We start from the raw sequence: 17,441 nt of genomic DNA, 5'->3' as shown, positions 1-17,441 counted from the left end.
AAAATGAGGTTGTTGGTCTGTGTGACGTTACCGAATATGAAATAGGACTCGTCTTTGTAGAAGATGAATGAACATCATCTCGTGTAGAAGAATTTGCTTTGTCAGTTAACAGCGTTGAAAGCGTCGATGTTAAAAGTGAAGTGGGTATTCCATGTGATGCTACCGTATCTGAAATAGGACTTGTCTTTGTGGAAGAGTAATGAGCTTCATGAAGTGTAGAAGAAGTGGTTCTCTCAGGTAATGGTGTGGAAAGTGTCGATTTTGAACATGTACTGGATGTTCCATGTGATGACCGCGGATATGAAATAGGGCTAGTCTTTGTGGAAGAGGAATGAAGGTCATGACGTGTAGAAGACGTTGTTTTGTCAGTTAACAGTGTTGAGAGCGTCGATTTTGAAAATGAACTGGATGTTCCATGTGATGATCGCGAATATGAAATAGGGCTCGTCTCTGTGGAAGACGAATGAAGGTCATGTCGTGTAGAAGAAGTTGTTTTGTCAGTTAGTGCTGTTGAAAGCGTCGATTTTGAAAATGAAGTGGTTGGTCTACGTGATGTTCGCGAATATGAAATAGGGATCGTCTCTGTGGAAGAGGAATGAAGGTCATGGCGTGTAGAAGACGTTGTTTTGTCAGTTAACAGGGTTGAGAGCGTCGATTTTGAAAATGAACTGGATGTTCCATGTGATGATCGCGAATATGAAATAGGCCTCGTCTGTTTGGAAGAGGAATGACGATCATGGCGCGTAGAAGAAGTTAATTTGTCAGTTGATGCCGTTGAAAGAGTCGATTTTGAAAATGATGTGAATACTCCATGTGATGCTACCGAATCTGAAATAGGAGTTGTCTTTGTGGAAGAGGAATGCAAATCATGACGTGTAGTCGAAGTTGGTTTGTAAGTTAACTGTGTTGAGAGCGTCAATTTTGAAAATGGACTGGATGTTCCATGTGATGATCGCGAATATGAAATAGAGCTAGTCTTTGTGGATGAGGAATCAAGGTCATATCGTGTAGAAGAAGTTGTTTTGTCAATTAACAGTGTTGAAAGCGTAGACTTTGAAAATGAACTTGTAGTTCCACGTGATGTTCGCGAATATGAAATAGGGCTCGTCTTTTTGGAGGAGGAATGAAGGTCCTGTGGTGTAGAAGAAGTTAATTTGTCAGTTAAAAGTGTTGAAAGCGTAGATTTTGAAAATGAATTGGTTGGTCTATGTGATGTTAGCGAATAAGAAATAAGGCTGGTCTTTGGAGAAGACGAATGAACTTCATGATGTGTAGAAGAAGTTGTTTTATCAGTTAACAGTGTTGAAAATGTTGATTTGGGAGATGAACTGGATATTCTATGTGGTGTAGGGGTGGAAGCTGTGGTTTGTCTACTGGTAGGCTTGAAGACGATAGTTGCTATCCACCCTTTTGAAGGTTTCGTCCGCAACATAATTCCATCAGTAAGTGGCTTTGACTGTTCATCTGACTCGTCTGTGTCGAACATATCTGTAGTTATCTCTACTATTGTAGGAGGTTCACTACGACTAACAGTTGCTGGTGGAGTTGATATGGATAAGGGTGGTTTCAAACGTGTGGCTGGCCTACTCGTAGGTTTGAAGATGATAGTTGCTATCCACCCTTTTGAAGGTTTCGTCCGCAACGCATTTCCATCAGTAAGTGGCTTTGACTGTTCATCTGAATCGTCTGTGTCGAACATATCTGTAGTTATCTCTTCTATTGTAGGAGGTTCACTACGACTAACAGTTGCTGGTGGAGTTGATATGGATAAGGGTGGTTTCAAACGTGTGGCTGGCCTACTCGTAGGTTTGAAGATGATAGTTGCTATCCACCCTTTTGAAGGTTTCGTCCGCAACACATTTCCATCAGTAAGTGGCTTTGACTGTTCATCTGAATCGTCTGTGTCGAACATATCTGTAGTTATCTCTTCTATTGTAGGAGGTTCACTACGACTAACAGTTGCTGGTGGAGTTGATATGGATAAGGGTGGTTTCAAACGTGTGGCTGGCCTACTCGTAGGTTTGAAGATGATAGTTGCTATCCACCCTTTTGAAGGTTTCGTCCGCAACACATTTCCATCAGTAAGTGGCTTTGACTGTTCATCTGAATCGTCTGTGTCGAACATATCTGTAGTTATCTCTTCTATTGTAGGAGGTTCACTACGACTAACAGGTGCTGATGGAGTTGGTGTGGATAAGGGTGGTTTCAAATGTGTGGTTGGCCTACTGGTAGGTTTTAAGACGATAGTTGCTATCCACTCTTTTGATGAAGGTTTCGTCCACTGCCCATGTGCATCACTAAGTGACATTAATTCATCTGATTCATTTGTGTCGAAAGTATCTTCAGTTGTCTTTTCTGTTGTAGGAGGTTGACTGCGGATAACAATTGTTGATGGAGTTGATGTGGGTAAGGGTGGTTTCGTAAGAGTGGTTGGCCTACTGATAGGCTTGAAGACGATAGTTGCTGCCCACCCTTTTGAAGGTTTCGTCCATAGCACATTTCCATCAGTAAGTGGCTTTAACTGTTCGTCTGAATCGTCTGTGTCGAACATATCTGTGGTTATCTCTTCTATCGTAGGAGGTCCACTACGACCAACAACTGATGATAGAGTTGATGTGGATGAGGGTGGTTTCGTATGTGTGGCTGGTCTAGAGACAGGCTTGTAGACGATAGTTGCTGCCCACGCTTTTGAAGAATGTTGATGTCCATCTGTATGAGACGTTAATAGTTCATCTGCTTCTTCTATGTCCCACATATCTGTACTTGTCTCCTCAGTTGTAGGAAGAGAGTCCGTTGTCTGGGTTGCAGAGCTAGCCCGATCTGCAGAAGTCAAGTCTTTATCTACGTGAGAAGTTACTGCTCTTGTACTCTCAGATGTTGGTCTTGAATGTTGTGTTTCACTCGTTGACATTTCGTTCGCCAGTGTCTCAATTTTGTGTAGGGTGAAACATTCCGAAATGTTTTGTGAAAACTGTCCACTTGCACAACGATCACTCGTTATAGATAATTTAGTCAATCGATCTCGCTTTGGTACTTTGCGGAACGTTGTTTTACGTAAAACTGTTGCAGGAGTAGATCTCGTCAGTGGCAATTTCCCTCTGGGTTTCTTTTCTCTCCATTTCGTAAAAAAGCTGAATACTGGTTTTACAACATCCTTACTAGTTATTTTCCGCCTCGTCTGTGCTTTGTGCTGTTTTCTTTTATACGAATGTGTCACGTTGTGAAATAATCCTATTACACGAGCCGTCACTTCGTCCTTGCCTTCTTGCCCATATCGCTTCTTAAACAATGTCATGTTTGGCAATACTAGAACAGGCTTGTACTTTTTGTTTCGTGTGGGCAATTCGTGAGATTTTCTCCCATGAGAGATTCCCGTTGCACTGGCGCTGGTTTGTTTCCTGTTCTTCTTGGTCACCTGTTGTTTTCTTTGATACGAATTCGTTACACGATCAAATAATCCTCCTATGCTATCCGTCATTTTGTTCGCAGTTTCCTGACCGTAACGTTTTTCAAGCAAGGCCAGATTCAGCGTAGTTGTAGCAGGCACTTTTGTATTCTTTTGGCTAGACTCTTCGTGAAATTTGCTAACGTAAGATCTCCTTGTGGGAATAAATAGAGTCACTCTCTTCTCTGGAAGTTCTTTGAACACCTGATCTTCCCATTTCCACGGCATATGACTTGTTATAGCAGTTTGAAGTAATTTGTTTCCATTTGGTATCTTACTAAACTCGTTCCGATGAAAAACATTTATAGGGATAAAAGAAGCTACTGTATTTCGTGACAATATTGCCTTAAGTTTCGGTTTCTTCCTATGTATGAACGTCGGTGAAATAGGTACTGTTGAACGAATTCTGGTAAATTCCATTATCTTCGGTACCTTGATCAATTTGTTCCCATAATCACCAGTTACGGTATAAAATGAACCTGATCTCTCACTTGGTCGCTCCACGACAAGTTTATGTCCGTCCCGGATGGTAGACCACTCTGACATTGACATGGTTTTAGCAAATTTAGCAGATTTCGTTTCTTCCGGTCTTTTACGAAATCTGCTCTGGTAAGTACTTGTGACTTGACTAATGAAATCTCTCGATTTCGACTTTGTGAACAAGGTTGGATTTGGCAATTTCAGATGCAATATTCTCAAGTTGTTTTCCTGTTCTATGTCATGAATTCTGCTCTGGTAAGAAGGTGTTGTGGGTATTAACAAATGCGGTATCTTCTCGGGCCGTTTCTTTTTACGCTTCCGGATTTGCACATTAGTAAACAGTCCCGATTTCAGTACAGCAACAGTTAAATCTGTCGATTTATTTGCCCACATGTTAGGTTTTTGCCCCTTCTGTATCGAAAACCACATTGGCATCGGCTTTGTCACAGCATATCTAGAAAATTTCCTTTCTTTCAGTCTTTTACTAAATCTGCTGCGATAAATATTTGTAATGGGATTAATAAAGTTCCTCGCTTCCGATATTTGTTGCTTTTCAGGTGTCTGCCCTCTACTTTTTGTGAACAACGTTTGCATTGTCAACATTAGAGGGAATCTACTCAATTTTTTTCGTTGCTGTGAATTGTGAAATCGGCTCTGGTAAGAAGCGATTGTGGACAAAAATAAACCCATTGCCCTTTTTGACGGCTTCTTTTTACGATCCCGATATCGCTTATTTGGAAATCCTTTCGACTTCGGCTCAGTTAGAGGTAAACTCGTTGATCTACTTTGCTCCGATGTCTTAACTAATCTGTTCTGAGAAGGGACTGCACTGGAAACAAATAAAGTCGTTGTATTTTTCAGCCAAATCTTCACCGGTTTCTTTCTTTTAACAAACCTTGTTGTATTTAACATCTCGAAAGCAAATACAGGGAATTTATTTTTCTTTGCAATCTCGAGTAGTTTTCTATGGTAAAATCCAGCTGTGGTTCTTCCCGTTAGTTGTTCTTTTCTTGGGCTCTCCTCCTTTGTTCTGGCGAAGAATGGATATATAGGTTTCGTTGCAGTTAATATAGTTGGTTTTTCTTGCTCTAATTCCGTGGAAAATTTGCTTAGAAAGGAAGTACCAGCTATAGTTGATATGGGTAACGCCCTGAATTGTGTATCCACCTTACGTTTCAATTTGTTCATTTTTGTTAAATATGCTGAGCCTCTGTCTGACTTGCCTTGGCTGTATTCATTCTTCTGTTTCATTTGTCGCTTCTGCTGATTCAGACATAAGGTTAATGCATCCTCAGGAATCTCTTCGTCTGTCTTTTCATTTCTTGATGTATGCTCCTCCTTTGCGATTATCTTTCCATTTTTGTGTCCAGACTGAAAATTTCTCGCAATTCCGTTGCCATATACAACATTTCCAGTTTCTTCTTTCTCTTTGCCACACTTCCCCTCACTCAGCTCCGAAATGGAAGGTTCGTGTTCCGGTACATCCGAATCCTTATATTTCGTGTCCGTTCCAGAAACCTTCCAGGAAAACTGCCACCGACTGTTGCGTACCTTTTTATCGTGGTCAAGATTTTCCGTTCCTCCTGACCTACGTACTTTCCCTCTTCCCGAATAGTTTAAAGAATATTTTTGTTTCTTGCCTCTCCGTATCTTCGCAAAATTAGGCAGCGTTGTAGCACTAAGATGAGTATACAGGCTGGGTTGACCCTGTAATATTCTACTGAGCTCAATTTTCGAAGTAAAATCAGTTATATTGGCACTACTTCTTTCTTGCGCTGTTAAGGTTTGCTTCCGGTTCCTGATTTTCCGTCTCTTTATAAAAATAGTTACGGCTTCTTGTTCTTGCCTTGTTTTCCTGTCAGGTTTACGACTTCCTACAGTTTCATTCATATGTGTCTCTTCTCTTGACATACCGATTGAAACATCCTTCAACACTCTGAACTTCATTCTTTTTGTAAAATTAGATATGCTTCCACTGAGTTCACTCTTTTTGAACTCTTTATTCTGATTTATCTTTCTCTGTTCCTCAGTTGTTATAGGGTATTTTTGTTTCTTCTCTTTCATTATCTTCGTAAAGCTGAAAACTAATACAGTTCCATTGGTTTGTATAATTTTGTTACTAGGCTTAAAGTTTTTTGTATTTTGAGTCTTATTTCTGTCTTCTCTTCTTCTACTTACTACAGTAGACTTCTGTTTCCTCTTCTTCATTATCTTCACAAACTTAGAAATCGTTGCTGCTTCACTATCTGATCTTACTGTGCCTTTTCCTCCTTTCTTTTCCCTGCCCCCGTATTTACTCCATAACTTGGAATTACGATTGCTGTGTTTCGACTTTTCTTCGAGTTCCTCTATTTCGAAACGTTCGTTGGACTTCCGCTTTCTTCTAAGTTCAATTGTAGAAATATGCCGTCCATCGCCGTTTCCGTTTCTATCACGCTCATAGCATGGATTAGGTGCGATCCGCATTGATTCCATTTGCCGCGGGACCATTGTTGCGTTACCTACTTTCCCCTTTCGTCCTCCGCTGCTAAGTTTGCGTGAAATCGGACTGAATACCGTGATTGCCAGATCTGATTCTTCTTCGCTTTCTGGAATTTCAAAGTTCTCTATGTCTTCATCTCGTGCGTGAGGAGCCAGTGTATAATACTGCAGACGACCAGAGTACAATTCCTCTCTGGCTCTCTGGTTTGTGATCTGCGAAACGTATTGTTGTTTCGCAGTCATATGAACAACTGGCGCTGTTGGTAGTGACTCTTTAGGTACCGGTTCGTTTTCTTCATCAGGATAATTTCCTGTTGAATGGGCTGGCTTTTTCCCCCTTTCCTGCATTTCGAGAGATTTATTGCTTTGCTTCGGACTGAATCTTGAGGTAAAACGTTGCTGTGGATTAATTTCTGTTATATTATTACCCCGATAGCTGAGCCTCGTCATATAGTTATTTTGTTTCCCAGTTATGTGAGGTCCTTGGGGCGTCGGCATTCTTGCGTTATCATTTGCCCTCGTATCTTCAGCTCTTTCTTCGCTGTTACTGTTTTTACTGGAACTGTTGTCCAGCGTTTCTACATCTAAATTATTTTCGATTTCAGTTTTTTCTAAATTCTCGGTATCCTTCAGCTGGTCTCTGTCTACCAAAGTAAAATACCGCAAGCGCGTCTTTTCCATTTTTCTGTAGCGCTTGCGGCGAGGTTTTTGTTCAATACTTTGTGTGACTTGCCCTGACATACTGGGTTCATTACACTCTTCCTTTGTAGGTACGCTACTCCATTGAAACCTAGAATGTAGTTCCTTTGTGTTTTCTTGCATTGACAAGGTATTATACTCCTGTTCCTTCTTCGCCATAGCAGTAGAAAGTTTTATTCGATCAGAGTATGTTTTCCCATACTTTTCAGTACTTACAGTCACAAGATTAGAGATCTGTTGAGCTGTGGTCGTGATTGACTCTAACATTAATGAATCATCAGCTTCGGCCTGTTGTGTCTTTTCGACGCTGTTCTCGCTTTGGTTGCTGCATGTCGTCTTGATACCGTATTCATGTGAAATCAGACTAATTTTTTCTTCATGTTCTGGTGTTTTGAAATTCTTATCACAGATTTCATTCCCTCTGTTTCCAAATGTAAATGACTCTAGTGAATTCGTTCGCACCTCTTCATGGATTGATTGTGGTGCAGGGGAGGGTTTACGTTTCGTGACTGTAATGCCTTGTTTTGACGTTACTGGACCCAGAAGCTTCCTCTTTATTACTCTTGCTGTACTTCCTGCGTTGTAATTAGTCGTAGGTGAATGATGATTGAATTTCTGTACAGTGCGATGTAATGTCTCTTCATCCTTCGGCAATTCTGAGTCCTTGTTATATGTCTGCTTCGTTATATATTCCAACGTAGTAGACTCCGCGTCTAGAATGTGTTCGTAGTTCGTAGGAGATCCATAAGAGTACTGATGTTCGGTAGTCTGATCTATTTTCGTCGGATCTTCAAGCTGAACTACTATGGATTCCTCTCCGAGAGTTTCTTGTTGTCGACTTTTGCCGTATCCTAAGGCGAATGAGCCGATGTATCTTGATAATCTACCTTGTGTTGTTGAATAAATATCCATGTGCACTTCTTCTTGCTCTTTACTGGAGTAGGACGTGGAGATACGTTGTCCTTTTATAGTCGTTTTCTCTTCCGTACCTGCAGGTGCGGTATGTGTATATCTCTCTTCCTGAGTGGGACGTTCAGACGAGTAGATGGCATTCACTGGAACTGTATTTAGATTCTTCGTCTCTATGTTAGGCGGGACAGTCTCAAACTTAGCTGAATCGAGGCTGAGCTGTGCAGCAACAGGATAGAGATTATGTCTCATACTATTAGCTTCATGTTCTACATCGCTCTCTTTTTCCCTTTCTCGAACACCTGAAGAACTGTAACAGTTGATACAATTCTTTTTGTAATTATCCCCATTGATGCTTCCTGCATCATTCTCCATAGTAAGCACGGTTGATAATTTCGGTGTGTAGTAAGGTGGTAGACTACTCACTCCATATCTTTCAGCATGACCTGTATGCTTCCAACTTCTGTACAAGACCTAAAAGAATAGTAGAGTTAGGTTAGATTCGGTTTCCGAGTTCATTCTGTGAGAAGACTAATAATAATTAATCGTAGCACTGACTAACCATATTGTGTGTTTCTTTTCGAGAAGTTACGGATGAGAAGCGGTTAAGTCGACCTTTTCAATACAATCAAATATCCCCACACTAAATAAATACCTACTGTAACATGTATGTCAGAATGAATGTAATGATAAAATATGATGGCAGCTATGTTAGGTGTAAGAGAGAGCCTTATACTACTAATCTTGACAGGATAAATAAATAAATATGCAAATAAGTATTTAAAAAGAATGAATCACCAGTCTACATTTCTGTTAGTGAATGAATACAGAGAAACTGTAACAAATTAATCTAACAACAGACTTAAATAATCTGTAGTATAGAACTTTTAAAAAGCCCGCATCTCGTGGTCGTGCGGTAGCGTTCTCGCTTCCCACGCCCGGGTTCCCGGGTTCGATTCCCGGCGGGGTCAGGGATTTTCTCTGCCTCGTGATGGCTGGGTGTTGTGTGCTGTCCTTAGGTTAGTTAGGTTTAAGTAGTTCTAAGTTTTAGGGGACTGATGACCATAGATGTTAAGTCCCATAGTGCTCAGAGCCATTTGAACCATTTGAACCATTAGAACTTTTAAAAAAAGTGGGACGTAACTGTACTTGAGAGTTTAATCCAAACCATAGTTATTCAGAAAAACCGGACAAGTCCGGATAGAATTCACGCTGTGAGGGTTTTGTACAAACTTAAGTATGTATATAGATAGTTGAGCTGTAGGTTTTGATGACTCAGTTTTCGCTTATCAGTATGCTTGACGTAAATGGCAGAATGTTTTGATTGCATTGATTAAGAAGTTCAAAATTTTTTCACCGCCAAGGGCTTGCAGAACTTAATATTTGACACAAATTCAACTTGATACCTCCACCCCTCCCTGAGAAAAATTGGTTTTGTGGACAGACAGACATACGGACAGCAAATTTTAAAAAATGTTTTTGACAGCAAATTAAAAAAAATGTTTTTATGTGGTATTATTATAAATTAACGAATTTCGTATTTTTTTCATTTACTTGCACAGCGAAACCTTGCTTCTTGCCAAATTTCACGGTCCTAGGTCAACTCGATGTACCCTGCAGTTTCGATGACTGAGTTTGCGTGTATCAAAATGTCTGACATGAATGGCCGTATCTTCTGATTGCATCGACTATTACACAAATTTCATTTTGACACCTCTATCCGTTACTGAGAAAAAGGGGCCTTTACAAACGAATATTAGGCGCTCAGTCCGGAACCGCGCGACTGCTACGGTCGCAGGTTCGAATCCTGCCTCGGGCATGGATGTATGTGGTGTCCTTAGGTTAGTTAGGTTTAAGTAGTTCTAAGTTCTAGGGGACTGAAGACCACAGCTGTTAAGTCCCATAGTGCTCAGAGCCATTTGAACCATTTTGAACAGACGAATAACAAAGTGATCCTATAAGAGTTTACCAATTAAGGTACGGAATCCTAAAACAGATATCACTTGTTTCATTTGTGATTACTCATTAGATATATAATGAAAACAGTAGTATCCCCATAATTAAGTAGAAGAGTCTAGCAAGATTTCAACAGAATCACACAAGTTCTGCTTTTGCTCTTAAATCTGGAGAAGTTATATTTCATTCAGAAACACATGCAGTGCATTGTCTGTAGCATATATGGTACTTGTAAAAACTATGACACAGTGTAAGGCACCCATTTCAGTCTCAGTTGTGCCATGTAAGTAAACAACGAGTCAAGCGCCAAAAAAAGAAAATTTTGGAAATTTGTTGTAAGTTCCTTTGAGACCAAAGTGCTGAGGTCATCGGTCCTTAGGCTTACACACTACTTAATCTAAGTTAAACGAACTTACGCTAAGGACAACACACACACCAATGCCCGAGGGAGGACTCGAACCTCCGACGGGAGCGGCCGCGCGAATCGTGGCAAGGCGCCCACGACCGCACGGCTACCCAGCGGCTAAAAAGAAGGAAAACTTCAGTTACTGGTGAAATTTCGCTGTAAATGTCGTGGCCAATGACATATATTCTGACACAAGCACCAGACTAGCGGGAAAAAGTGGTTACAGCTGACTAGAAGATAGCATTCGTGTCTAAGACCAACATCGTTGTTCAAATAGTGTTACTTACATGCCACAACTGAGACTGAAATGGGTGCCTTACAGTGTGTCATAGTTTTTACAAGTACCATATACGCTACAGACAATGCACTGCATGTGTTTCTGAATTAAATATAACTTCTCCAACTCACTGTTAGTGTCTTGGTGAGCAGTTGTGTGAATTGCCGACAAGTGAAGCAGCCCTGTGCTTTATTTGCAGCAATAGGGCATTGCTGTAGCAATTATTACATGTAAATAATACACAATGTCACGAAACTGAAAGGAAAACTGCACCAAAACGGAGGACGAGAGGTGTAGCGATTGAAGTGAAAGGAAGAAACTAGGCCGAGAAGAAAAAGAATATACTCGGAAAGACAATATTGTGGTTTCAGCTAAGGAGGCTACCAATCCCAGGTAGACCTTAACTGCCATGTTGACATTTATTATAAGGCTTGGAATCAACGTAAATAATGTTAAAATATTTTAATTAGTTTAATTTATTATTGAAACAAATTTCGTATCGACAACAATCATTGTTCTGATTATGAGGTTATAGTTAAGTACTTGCACCGAATCATTTACTTACTTAACAGAAAATGGCTGCCTTACGAAAAAAGAATACAAGTTTTAGGTGAGCGGACACTCTTTTATGTCTTGCGATCGTGATTTTGCTCATATTGAGAGACGAAAGAGGCTAACTGTGTGAGAATTTCCGAAATATTTTGTTAGCCTTATCACTGTACCTATGCACACAATATCATACGCAGTGACTGTTACGCAAGAAAGAGATGTTTACGACTTTATGTCAGTCTCTGAAAAAATATGAATTTCACCAATGTGCATATTTCAAAAGCACAGTGGATCAGACTGCATAACAGCTAGGAGTACTGCAGGCTCGATCAACTGTCAATGCAACTGAAGATTCCAAGGAACGTTATATCTTGAAGAGGAACGTGAAACCTTCTGATGTTCAGCACGTGCACTTGGAAACACTACACTGTGGACCTAGGTTGTTTGAAGAAAAGAGAATTGATTTAGCCAAAAATTATTCCATTTGTAAAATGAGTGAAAATGGATATAATGACACTTGCGTCGTTATTTATGTTAAAACCATTGCATACGCAAAGTTTCATTTTTAAAATCATTTTGTTCTTAATCCTACTGACGTAGAATGAAAACACACATATAACATGAAACCTGTATACTTTTTGCGTTTGTGTCGCGATCCCCAAATTTTATAATGCTTTACTCTAGCTGGAATACACATTTGGCTGACTATCTCTAAATCAGATTTTTGGCGTTTGACCCAGTATTTACTTACATGTCACAATTAACCTCTAATTTTAAGCTGACGCTAAGAAAATAATACATATCTTTGAATATTAAATACACATATCAAAAAAAGTTTTCGTCACCCCGGTTGCGAGAGTTCCGGGACCTGTACAGAAAATTGGAATAGAGATCAACACAAACATCACTCCCGCCCTTTTTATTGCTCATGAAAACTACACATTGCATGTTGTACCACCATACCGCGAGACCTTCAGAGATGGTGGTCCAGATTCCTGTGCATATCAGTACCTCTAATAGCCAGTAGCACGTCCTCTTGCATTGATGCATGCTTGAATTCGTCGTGCCATACAATCCACCAGTTCATCAAAGTGCTGTTGGTCCAGATTGCCCCACACCTCAACGGCGATTCGGCGTAGATCCCTCAGAGTGGTTTGTGGGCCACGTCGTCCATAAACAGCCCTTTTCGATCTATCCAAGGCACGTTCGATTGGGTTCATGTCTGGAGAGCATGTTGGCCACTCTAGTCGAGCGATGTCGTTATCCTGAAGCAAGTCATTCACAAGACGTGCATGATGGGGGCGCGAACTGTCGTCCACGAAGATGAATGCCTCGGCAATATGCTGCCGTCATGGCTGCACTTTCGGTTGGAGGTGGCATTCATGTATCGTACAGCCGTTACGGCGCCTTCCATGACCACCAACTGCATACGTCGGCCCCACATAATGCCACCCCAAAACAGCAGGGAACTTCTTCCTTGCAGCACTCGCTGGATAGTGTGTCTAAGGCGTTCAGCCTGACTGGGTTGCCTCCAAACACGTATCCGACGATTGTCTGGTTGAAGGCATATGCGACACTCATCGGTGAAGAGAACGTGATGCCAATCCTGAGCGGTCCATTTGGCATGTTGCTGGGCCCATCTGTACGGCCCTGTATGGTGTCGTGGTTGCAAAGAAGGACCTCGCCATGGACGTCGGGAGTGTAGTTGGCCATCATGCAGCCCATTGCGCAGAGTTTGAGTCGTAAGACGACAGCCTGTGGCTGCACGAAAAGCATCATTCAACATGGTGGCGTTGCTGTCACTGTTCCTCCTAGCCATAATGCGTACCACTCTAGTAGTAGCCCTTGGGCGGCCTGAGCGAGGCATGTCATCAACAGTTCCTGTCTCTCTGTATCTCCTCCATGTCCGGACGACATCGCTTTGGTTCACTCCGAGACGTCTGGACACTTCCCCTGTTGAGAGCCCTTCATGGCACAAAGTAACAATACGGACTCGATCGAACAGTGGTATTGACCGTCTAGGCGTGGTTGAACTGCAGACAACACGAGCCGTGTACCTCCTTCCTGGTGGAATGACTGTAACTGATCGGCTGTCGGACCCCCTCTGTCTAATAGGCGCTGCTCATGCATGGTTGTTTACATCTTTAGGCAGGTTTAGTGATATCTCTGAACAGTCAAAAGGGCTGTGTCTGTGATACAATATCCACAGTCATCATCTGTCTTCAGGAGTTCTGGGAACCGGGGTGATGCAAAACTGTGTATTTCTGTAGAGAAGTTAAGAATATGTTATGAAAAGTTTTCTGTGTCTTTACACAAAACTGGTTTAATTTAAATAAGATACTGAGACACAATAAAATCAAAAGAAATTTATATCAAAACTTGCCAAAAAGAAGCAACTGGTTGACAGAACTCATCCTCAGTCATAAACGGATTGTTAGTTAGCTAATGGAGGTGTGGGAGGAAAAAATTGTACAGGGGGACCAAAGCTCGACTAAAGTAAGTGCATGGAGATAGATATAAACTGCTGTAGCTATGCAGAGATGAAGAGACTTGTTCAGGATAGACTAGCATGGAGAGCTGCATCAAACCAGTTTACTGACTGAACACCTTTCTTTCTTCTATTTTTTTGTTAGTACACAACTGGCCATTAAACTTGCTGCAGCACGAAGAAATGCAGATGACAAACGGGTATTCATTGGACAAATATATAATACGTTCTAGTATGTGATTACATTTTCACGCAATTTGGGTGCATTGATCCTGAGAAATCAGTACCCAGAACAACCACCACTGGCCGTAATAACGGCCTTGATACGCCTGGGCATTGAGTCAAACAGAGCTTGGATAGCGTGTACAGGTACAGCTGCCCATGCAGATTCAACACGATACCACAGTTCATCAAGAGTAGTGACTGCCGTGTTGTGACGAGCCAGTTGCTCGGCCACCATTGACTAGACGTTTTCAATTGGTGAGAGATCTGGAGAATGTGCTGGCTAGGGCAGCAGTTGAACATTTTCTGTATCCAGAAAGGCCCGTACAGGACCTGCAACATGCGGTCGTGCATTTCCTGCTGCAATGTAGGGTTTCGGAGGAATCGAATGAAGGGTAGAGCCTCGGGTCGTAACACATCTGAACTGTAACGTCCACTATTCAAAGTGTCGTCAATGCGAACAAGAGGTGACCTAGACGTGTAACGAATGGGCACCCCATACCATCACGCCAGGTGGTACGCCAGCATGGCGATGACGAATACACGCTTCCAATGTGCATCCACTGCGATGTCGCCAAACACGGATGCGACCATCATGATGCTTTAAACAGAACCTGCATTCATCCGAAAAAATGACGTTTTGCCATTCGTGCACCCAGGTTCGTCGTTGAGTACACCATCCCAGGCGCTCCTGTCTGTGATGCAGCTTCAAGGGTAACCGCAGCCACGGTCTCCGAGCTGATAGTCCATGCTGCTGCAAACGTCGTCGAACTGTTCGAGCAGATGGTTGTTGTCTTGCAAACGTCCCCATCTGTTGACTCAGGGATCGAAACGTGGGTGCCCGATCTGTTACAGCCATGCGGATAAGATGCCTGCCATCTCGACTGCTAGTGATAGGAGGGTGTTGGGATCCAGCACGGCGTTCCTTATTACCCTCCTGAACCCACCGATTCCATATTCAGTCATTGGATCTCGACCAACGCGAGCAGCAATGTCGCGATACAATAAACCGCAATCGCGATAGGCTACAATCCGATCTTTATCAAAGTCGGAAACATGATGGTACGCATTTCTCCTCCTTACATGAGGCATCACAACAACATTGCACCAGGCAACGTCGGTCAACTGCTGTTTGTGTATGAGAAATCGGTTGCAAACTTTTCTCACGTCAGCACGTTGTAGGTGTCGCCACCGACGCCAACCTTGTGTGAATGCTCTGAAATGCTAATCATTTGCATATCAAAGCATCTTCTTCCTGTCGGGTAAATTTCGTGTCTGTAGCTCGTCAGCTTGGTGGTGTAGCGATTTTAATGGCCAGTAGTGTATTTAATTCTTCTGTTATGGACTCTGCTTCACTCACGTTTTGGCTTTGGCAACACTCCTTGATAGCACCCCACTAGTGTTAAAGTTGATAACAGAATTGCAAGTTTCCCATCAGATGCTGAGAGTGGTCATGTGGGATGCGGCGGACCCAGTGTGCGCGCCCGCTGAGCCACACTCAAGTGGTTCTGGGCTACGAGCGCCCTCTGCGGCCAGTGGCACCAAACCAGCCGACTCACACTTGGAGCCATTTCGCTGCATGACGCTGTGCAGATATTACGTAGTAGCAGATTCGACACCACAGGTTGTGCTTTAGTTCAGAGTCTCATTCTTGTTGACACTGTGATAGCTGGACTCTATTTCTTGCTGCATTATTTATAATGAGTCTTCATAAACTTGTAGAAATACAAGTTAATTAACTTTTCTGTTTGCCGAGTGAACTTGTATGCTAATCATTTCTGCTCCTGCCCAGCTTTCCTACGATGATTGTTGCCGCACGACTCTGTAGCCCCCTCTCCTTGCTGTATTAAGTTGTACACATCACTGACAATTTATTTTAATTAAATGTGTGGCCAGGTGTCACAGTCTTCTCACGGAAGACCACAGAAAAACAATAATAACAAAAAAAGATTGGTAGAAAAGCGGTCAGAAAGCCAGTCGCTGTTTTAAAGCTTTAACTTCAATGTTTAACTAAACCTCTGAAATATCTTTTTAGGTGACGTTTAGTGGATTTTCAGGCAAGCCCAGGTTGATAACGCAGTATCAGTCAGCGATTCAACTTTCACAAGTACAACACAAATGTTGTTCATGTGTTTCGAAGGGAAACCACTTAGCTTTATTAGCGAAATAGATCTGTAACAAGATTTCGTCATATATACATATTCTCATGCCATGAATCTTCATATCCCACCAGTGATATCTGGACCAGTAAAGAAATATGAGGTCACTCATCCAAAAGTATTACTCTCTGAGTTCTAGTTATTTGGGACGGACATATTGAGAGATCTTACCCTAAAGATGGAGCAGTCGACGGAACTTTATTCATCAGCAGAATGCGGCTGCTGAACACAATTCAACGTTACTCATCAGTAGCCCATGAGGGGCTAAACTACTTCCCCCCTTCGCTCTGTCCATTTTCTGCTTCTCCTTCTATTTACTCATCCCTTCCTCCTCCCCCCCTTCTGTGTGTGCATCACCACATCCTACTCTCTCTGTCTAACCCCTTAATCCTCCACTCTTCATCCTTGTCTTGCAATCCTCCGCCCATTCCTTCTCTGTCCTCTTACCCTTTTCTCTCACCTTCAGCCTTGGTGATTGTTACTGCAAACGCATCCTTGATTGAGAATATAATTCGCTTAAAATGAACAGATAAAACATTTGGGATCATTGGTATATGGGGTTTGAGAAACACCTCTTTTGCTTGTGGATCTGTGAGAATAATAAGTGACAGTATTTCGCACAGTTTCAGTCTGTGAATTGGTAGGATTACAAAGTTTGGGACGAAACTAAGTTCTATTTTACTTTGAACAGGCACACCAGTAAATAAACCGTACAGCAATCTATAGTCTAATCCGTTAGAGGTCCGAGTAGTGCTTCACGAGGATGATGACAATAGTCTTCACTCGACAAAGAATGTGTCTTTCGACCTCCTGGCCACAGCTCGAAAGGTATTCCGACTTCTAGGTGGCCTGACCATGTGAAACGCCGGCGGCGTCGCATATTTTGACGTGCCGTCTCTCGTTCAATAATATCGACATTTTCCGTGGCAGGATCGATGTCATTATCATGGCGAGATACAAGAATAATAATTACTGTTGTTTACTTGCCACTCAAATAAACGAAAGTCGTAATACTGATATTCTCCTTTAGCTGTTAAATAAAAAGTAACAGTTTCGCATATATCAGCAGAGACACCCAGGGATTTCAGAGGATAAAACTGCAGATATCCGCATTCGTGTTTCAGAAGGATACCAATTAGCTCTAGTTACAGCCAGTTATTTCTACATAAGCCCACTGTTGAACTGCAACTGTTGAAGCGTGCGGGTCAAAGATCCTCGTATTTGGTGCCTGCTGTGACGTAGTTACGCCAGAATCTAGAATCTAAATGCAAAAAGTCTCTGGGATTGCAGTCACATGTATCTACACTGCCTGAAAAAAAGTGAAGCACGCACAAATGGAGGAGGAAACTAAACGATACTTCACGGGTTGA

General features: G+C 42.0%; 1 protein-coding gene across 1 annotated transcript; it reads right to left on the bottom strand.

Annotated features, from left to right (window-relative positions):
• Window positions 1-1,025: 1,025 nt before the first annotated feature.
• On the bottom strand, window positions 1,026-2,911 carry LOC124788518 (mucin-2-like). Its single transcript, XM_047255786.1, has 2 exons — window positions 1,375-2,911; window positions 1,026-1,132 (listed from the first exon to the last, which is right to left on the bottom strand). The coding sequence occupies exons 1-2, from the start codon at window positions 2,909-2,911 to the stop codon at window positions 1,026-1,028; spliced, it is 1,644 nt and encodes a 547-aa protein (XP_047111742.1).
• Between the last annotated feature and the right edge of the window lie 14,530 nt (window positions 2,912-17,441).

This window comes from Schistocerca piceifrons, chromosome 3 (genome assembly GCF_021461385.2).
Source record: "Schistocerca piceifrons isolate TAMUIC-IGC-003096 chromosome 3, iqSchPice1.1, whole genome shotgun sequence".
In the NCBI taxonomy this organism is placed as follows: Eukaryota; Metazoa; Arthropoda; class Insecta; order Orthoptera; family Acrididae; genus Schistocerca; species Schistocerca piceifrons.
Note: the sequence above shows the minus strand (reverse complement) of the source record. Positions and strands in the feature narration are given on the sequence as shown.

Coding starts and splice junctions, on each gene's coding strand:
- LOC124788518 (XM_047255786.1), bottom strand. CDS start 2,911: ATGTCAACGAGTGAAACACAACATTCAAGACCAACATCTGAGAGTACA. Junction 1,133..1,374: donor TATCGTCTTCAAGCCTACCA/GTAGACAAACCA, acceptor TCTACACCACAG/GACCTTCATTCCTCCTCCAA.